The sequence below is a fragment of the Geospiza fortis genome, unplaced genomic scaffold, assembly GCF_000277835.1.
Source record: "Geospiza fortis unplaced genomic scaffold, GeoFor_1.0 scaffold37, whole genome shotgun sequence".
NCBI lineage: Eukaryota > Metazoa > Chordata > Aves > Passeriformes > Thraupidae > Geospiza > Geospiza fortis.
This window is the reverse complement of record NW_005054449.1, coordinates 636192-643208: the sequence shown is the minus strand read 5'-3', so window position 1 is coordinate 643208 and position 7017 is coordinate 636192. Positions and strand designations below refer to the sequence as shown.

The following is a 7017-nucleotide window of genomic DNA, read 5'->3' as shown; positions in this document are numbered from 1 at the left end:
TCTTTCCCTGCATTTATTTTTCCATTTAGCTCAAGCTCCACACAGAACAAGTTTTAAAGTCAGTGTTAGACTCGTTTCCTTCTGTTACAACTTGAAAAGATTTGGAAAAGCTTTTAAGTCCAAATGGTTTCTGTGAAATGCAGGTGGTGAGTAGGAGATTCTAATAACTAAAAAAGCTTTCCAAGTATTTTCTCATTTTTTCCTGAGTACATTTGCCAAAACTTATTAGAAATTTAACTTCAAATTTCTCTGACGTTGATCCTCCTGACCAGTACTGTGCTAATCATATCACAAAACAGATCACCTAAATCTTCAATTTTTTTAAAAAATAGGGATTTAATATTAAAGCTTTCAGCCATAAAAATATGTTAGAAAATGTAAAAATTCAATCAGCATAAATGTTGACCAAGAAGTACCAATTTCGATGAAGAGTTTTTTCTACAAATAAACAAAATACAAATCCAACAGTTGTCTTTTTCCCTCTCTCTCAAAAAAACTGCAAAGCAGAACAAACTGCAGGACATGATGTTCTGCTCCACACCCCCAGGTGAGCTGCACTGGGGCACCACAAGATAGCAAAAAAACCCTAAAAAACAAACAAAAAAAAAAAACAAAAACACCAAAACCCCACAACAAACCAAAAGAAACCCCACTAAGGTTGAAAAGAGAACTCCAAGCAAGGGATGTCTGACAAAATTAAGGACAGCCCTCATTACTGGGATAATTTTGTAAACATCAGGTGTTTTAAAGCACCAATTCCTTCTGCACTGTGTTCTCTGAAGAATGTTACAATGAAATTCAGAGCAGCAGCTTCAAAGGGAAAATGAAACTGTGCAGCTTTCTCTCATCTGAACTCTTTCATGTTAGTGCTGCCTCTTCCTACACTTCCTGCAGCCTTCCCAGACTGTGGAAACACTACAGACACACTTTTCAATTGTTAACTCCCTATTAAAAATGTAATGCTGACAGGGAGGTGCTCCAGACTTTACAGCTTTAATGCTCAAATGTCAATAAATGTTATTATGGCATTTCTGGGATGGTTCTGCACTGGAGACAGAAGGTAACACAATTACCAAGTAGCAGAATATTTAAAAACCAGTGTCAATAAATGTTATTATGGCATTTCTGGGATGGTTCTGCATTGAAGACAGAAGGTAACACAATTACCAAGCAGAAGAAGATTTAAAAACCCAATTTTGATACAATATTTACTTGCAAACCCACTGAAATGCAAGTCATCTTCTTCATCATGAACCAAAAACCTCCCTCACGTCAGCAGTACTAAAGAAAATGTGCAAAGTGTAATCAGAGCTCCTTTATAAACAACCCCACTGCTCTCCTGCCACATCCCTAACAAAAGGAACTGATCCTCCTCACTCCTCCTCAGGTCACTAAACCCTGACACCTACCTCAACAATCCTGCTTATTTTAGGAATCACAGAATTGGTAAATTCAGCTGGGTTTCGATGTACCAGGACAACTACTTTGACTATGATGATTTCTAGAATGATTTCTAATGATTTCTAGAATTCATTTTGCCTGTTTGCAACAGGGTTGTTCATATGCATACAACCCAGAAAAAAAGCAGGGACTTTTACCAGGTCCCAGTCTATGCACACAACTAATAAATTAATGAATGGGTTCTTTGGAACACCCAGAAAAAAAGGAGGAATTTTTACCAGGTCCCAGTCTATGCACACAACTAATAAATTAATGAATGATTCCTTTGGAACACCCAGAAACACAAGCAGGGATTTTTACCAGGTCCCAGTCTATGCTGCGGAAAAACGTGTGAGACTTGATATCAGCAAATCCTGTCTGGGGCTGGCAGCCAAGCCTTTCTTTGGGATCCTGTGGAAAACACAGACACTGGAATTACACACTGCAAGCCACTTCCAGCCCACGTTTGCCAAAAGCCCACAGAGATGACTCCAGCGTTCCCATGACTGTGCTAACTCTGCTGGGATAAACACACTATGGCTAGCAAAGAATGCTTAATCTTTTTTTTTTGAGTAAAATTTGGTTGAAACTTAATTTGTAAATGATCTTTTACGACTTCTTAAAATAATTCATGTCCTTCTTTTTTCCATTCAGATTTCAATCAGCTTAATTAAATAAGTATTATAGAAAAGAGTTTATAAACCAAGCTACAGTTATTTTTTAAAAGCCTGCACCTAGTTGAACATCAAGACTATGCTGTGGAATTCCCTCAGTAATTTTGAGACTGAAGTGGGGTTTTTAACATAGAGGATACCAAGGTTTTATAGATTTTCTTAATAGTAAGCAGATTAACTTCTTAACTGTATCACTTTCAACAGGAAGCTCTGATTTCCAGCTTTCAGATGCTAAAAATAAGAGAATGTTATTTACCTTGTTTAAAAATCCTTTTAACACATGGGAAGCCTTGACAGAAAGAAACCTTGGAATCCGGATTGGCTTCTCCAGAATAACTGCGACAGGTTTAAAGACAGCAATATTGGGTTTTGGTTTGTGACATTGACCATGAATTCAATACAAACATTTATTATTCTGGTGTGGTACCAGTTAGAAAATGGAAAATAAAGAAATTTTAAAAATCACGCAAACAAAAGGAGCTATAGGAATTCAAGCATAAATCAGCATAAATGTTGATGAAGTAGCAATTTTGATGAAGAGTTTTTTCTACAAATAAACAAAATACAAATCCAACCGTTGTCTTTTTCCCTCTCTCTCAAAAAACTGCAAAGCAGAACAAACAACGGCATTGCTCTATTGACATTGCAGGATTTCCTGGGGGACATGTTACCTTCATTCCCTTTTGCTATTATTTGTTGTGTGAATAAAAGTTTCAGTCCTCAGTATAGGGCAAAGTGTGATTTTAAACAGAAATTGATTTTATACCAGGCCCTTCAAGAAGAACATGCCAGATTCTGTTACAGAACCGCAGGAACTGCTTTAGAGAAGCTTTGCCCATTATGGAGTTGGGAGCATTGTGGGGTAACAGTGGGAAAGGAAACCCCAGCTCTGCCATGAAACTGCCCATTTGGGATGTATCCACCCAAAAGCATCCCAGAACTCAAAGCTGTACCTTGGAAGAGGTAATCTTCAGTGTTCATGTCGGGATTGTCAGTGATGATGTCGAATGGGGACCTCCCCGCCATCATCTCGAACATCAGCACCCCCAGTGCCCACCAGTCCACGCTGAACCCTGCAGGGAGGGGCACACAGAGATTGCTCAGCCACAACTCCTGGGATTTCATCTTCTCACCCACACAAAGCAAAATTGATAGCCTGCTTTTAACACTGTGTCCTGGTTTAGGGCAAATTTGGGGGAGAACCTCCAAAGGGGTTTGTGGTGGTGTTCACAGGGTCCCAGGATGAGGGATGAGATGAGAATCTGACTCCATGTTTCAGAAGGCTGATTTATTATTTTATGATATATATATTCTATTAAAACTATACTAAAAGAATAGAAGAAAGGATTACATCAGAAGGCTTGAAAGGAATAGAAAGGAATGATAAAAAATCTTGTGACTGACCAGAGAGTCTGAGACAGACGGACTGTGATTGGCCATTAATTAAAAACAACCACATGAAACCAATCACAGATGCACCTGTTGCATTCCACAGCAGCAAATAATTATTGTTTACATTTTGTTTCTGAGGCCTCTCAGCTTCTTAGAAGAAAAAATCCTAATGAAAGGATTTTTCATAAAATATATCTGTGACAGGGGTTCCTCTAGAAAGCAGATTTAAATGGCCCCCTCCCTCAACCAGGTCAGGAAAATATTTCCTTGGAGAAAAGTGGAAAAGTGATTTCTGGGCTAAACAGCAAATGGGCATCATAAAATTCCCATTAAACTCATTTCTGGGCTAAACACACAAATGGGGATATGATCATCATAAAGTCACCCCAGGAGATACTGAAACCCCTGACATGATTTACACATCACTGGGTGAGTCTGAGTTTTCTCAGCTGGGATGACAAATGTAGGGGAACATTCTGCAGGCAGCAAAGCTGCAGTTTAAATGTTTTCCTACAGTCTCATTTAATAAATATTTTTCAGGCCAAGTGTGATTTAAAAGAAGCTGAAATGAGTAATACGAAGGTAAAAAACCCCTTTATTTCAGGAAAAAATTTAAGCTGTACAACAAGCACTCAAGTTTTATTATATATTAACACAGAAATGTGCAAGTCAAAAAATTAATTGTATTTGAACCAAGCTACAGCTATATTTATTGTAACTATAGGTTGTTTAGTTATGCCTTACCATATTCTTCTCCTCTGAGGATCTCTGGTGCAATGTAATTTGGTGTCCCACAGAAAGTGCTTGTAGTGTCACCTGGGCCCAAACCTTCCTACATGCAGAAATCATTTCATAAATTAAAACCTGACCTCCTTTTCTGGGTATTTCCTTTAATTACACTTAAAACCCCAAGTTACTCAGGGAGTTTAAAGAGCTTCTTTTCACAAAATAAACACTCATAGTGCTCAAAATGGCCTAGGACTCCACAGCTCCTCCTCAGCTGATTAAAACTGAGTTACAACATGTATGTAACAATATTTTGCTTACTAATTACAGATACATTTAAAAAAAATCAGTTAAAACAATTTGGAAGTCCTTTTCAAATAGATTTTGGGGTTTTTTTGGGGGGAAAAAAAACCCCATTACAATTCAGTTCCAAACGTGGTTCTATTTAACAGTTAAGTATTTTCAGAATAAAATTCCAATTCCACAACCAAATTCTGGGCTCAGTAACACCAGTGTTAATATAAAAATGAATTTTCTTAGTGTTTCCTAAGAGTGACAGAAGAAAGGTCAGGAAAATCCTACCTTGCACATGCCATAATCTGTTAATTTGATATGACCCTCTGCATCTAAGAGAACATTGTCCAGTTTTAAATCTCTGTAGATGATGCCTCTTTCATGTAGGAAGTTTAGAGCAATACAAATTTCAGCAGCATAAAACCTGAAATTAAAAAGGAGAAAGTTCATATTAGCATTAAGATAGTAGAAAAGCTGGTGCAATTTAAAGATCTGTTCTTAAAACATGATTTTACAGCCAACTTTTATGTATCAATAGCATAAGCTACATTTACTGACAAGGACACTGACCTCTTACAAGACCATTCCCTATATAAAAATGAGATTTTTTTTTTCATTCTACTCATTAAAAAAAATTATTCTTTATTCCACAGATTTTTTTTTCTGAAAATTCCACATAGCAAGCCTAAATATGAAGCAATAAGGAGGAGTAAATTGGAATAACTGCTACTACTGATGAACTGCTTGCCCTCTAAAAATATTTATGTTCTTCAAAAAAAATAAAATTTACATTTTTTCCCAGGCAGGACATCCTAAACTTAAGAATCCAAGTGCACAAAGCTGCAGAGCAGAAGCAAACAGTGCCCTGAGGCAGGAAATACCTTGCATGTTCCTCAGGGAGTTTCCTCTGCCGTTGCATGTGGAACATGAGGTCCCCCCCATTCACATACTCTATGACAAGGAACAATCTGAAATTACAGAACACAGTCAATGCATTCCAAGGAAACTCTCCAGAAAAGCTGGTTTTATTCTTCCCATCTGAGCCATTTGCACTTCCACTCTTGATTCAGACTTCTAGATTTCTTATAGATACTCTTGAAGACTATTTTCTTACAAAACTATTTAAGAGGGGGAAAAAGAGCACTTATTTGATGGATATTATGTAGGAACATCCCCTTTATTTAAATGCTGCCACCTTTATCTGTATATATAGATTAATTATAATTAATAATTATATTAATATAGAATTATATGAATTAAACAAGTGTGACACTGTACACAACACCGGCACCAGATGGAAGCTCTGGGCTCATTTGTTCCTCTGGAAAATCAATGTTTGAAGCAGGCTGCTCCAAAGCAGGGAAAGGGCAGCAGGGGACAGAGATCCAGGTGGAATTGGGCAGATAGAAGGATTCTGTTCCAGCCTGCAGGAAAGCTTCCATCCTTGGGAAAATATGATCCAGGCAATGCTGCCAAGGTTAGAGAGAGCTCAGGATGGAACAGAGCTGCTGGGGCAGGTTGGGCTGGCCCAGAATTTCCTTGTACATCTCATTTTCCATGAGCTGAAAGCTCCTTTCCACACACCCACACACTGGAAAACATTCCTTTTGGAGAACACATGCTCCAGTCTCTCAGATCACTCTAGCTGGTGATTTGATTGTTCTTTAGAAAAGGATTCTTCATTTGAAACACTTAAAAAGTGTTAAAACTTAAACCAGGAAAATCTATTGGACAAAATCCAGCTGGCAGGACTCTGAGTGGCCTCCCCACAAGAAGATAAATGCTAAACTGAAATTAAATAAGCAGCAAACAAAATATATAACAATGCCTTGAGTATTTTATTACAGCACTCCTGGTGTTTTTTGCTTCCAGCTTTCCTATCCTATTTAGAAGTCCCCAATGTTTTATCACCATTCAGAACTTGAAATTGCAAGTTCCTTGCCAAGTCATTTTCAAGAGTCTCAGAAGTGGCAGGCCTTGCTGGATTAGAAGGATTTATTGAAACACCACCAGGTTTGCAGGATGGAGGTTTCAGGCTGTTGGAAGACACTTATCTGGCAATTCTGGGCAAGTCCAGGGCATATATTTTATTACAATAATGAAAGAAGCATCATCAGTATCTGAAACAATGCACAGCTACACACAGCATCAATTAGCCTCACATTTAGCTACACATTTGTGTTAAAAACTTATTTAAACCTATATTCAAGAGAAAGACCATTTTTTGCAGCTTTCCCCCCATCAGTACCCTTGTCACAACCTGTTCTATTACAACTCATTTTCTTTGGGCCACTTAACACAATCTGATGTTGATGAATTTATTCACTTGGAATCAGTTTTGTGCTTTTCCTGCTTGATGTAAATGAGGTCATAATTAGGATTTTATAACATTACAGCTATAATCAAATTGTGAATTCGTGACATTATGGTTATATCCATGGCAAATGGCTGAAGTTACCAACAAAAAATTAGAGTTTCACTGCAAGAAGCA

The 7017-nt window shown here is 37.7% G+C and overlaps 1 protein-coding gene across 3 annotated transcripts in view; it reads right to left on the bottom strand.

Moving 5' to 3' along the window:
- PRKCZ (protein kinase C zeta) overlaps nucleotides 1-7017 on the bottom strand; it is a 40945-nt gene that overhangs the window by 4732 nt on the left and 29196 nt on the right. For all 3 annotated transcript variants that reach the window (XM_005427640.2, XM_031062486.1, XM_031062485.1), the window contains 6 exons: nucleotides 5408-5494; nucleotides 4815-4950; nucleotides 4251-4338; nucleotides 3068-3187; nucleotides 2371-2450; nucleotides 1762-1851 (listed from right to left, as the gene is read on the bottom strand). In XM_005427640.2, coding sequence (XP_005427697.1) covers nucleotides 1762-1851; nucleotides 2371-2450; nucleotides 3068-3187; nucleotides 4251-4338; nucleotides 4815-4950; nucleotides 5408-5494 — 601 coding nt within the window. The remainder of the gene's footprint in view (nucleotides 1-1761; nucleotides 1852-2370; nucleotides 2451-3067; nucleotides 3188-4250; nucleotides 4339-4814; nucleotides 4951-5407; nucleotides 5495-7017) is intronic.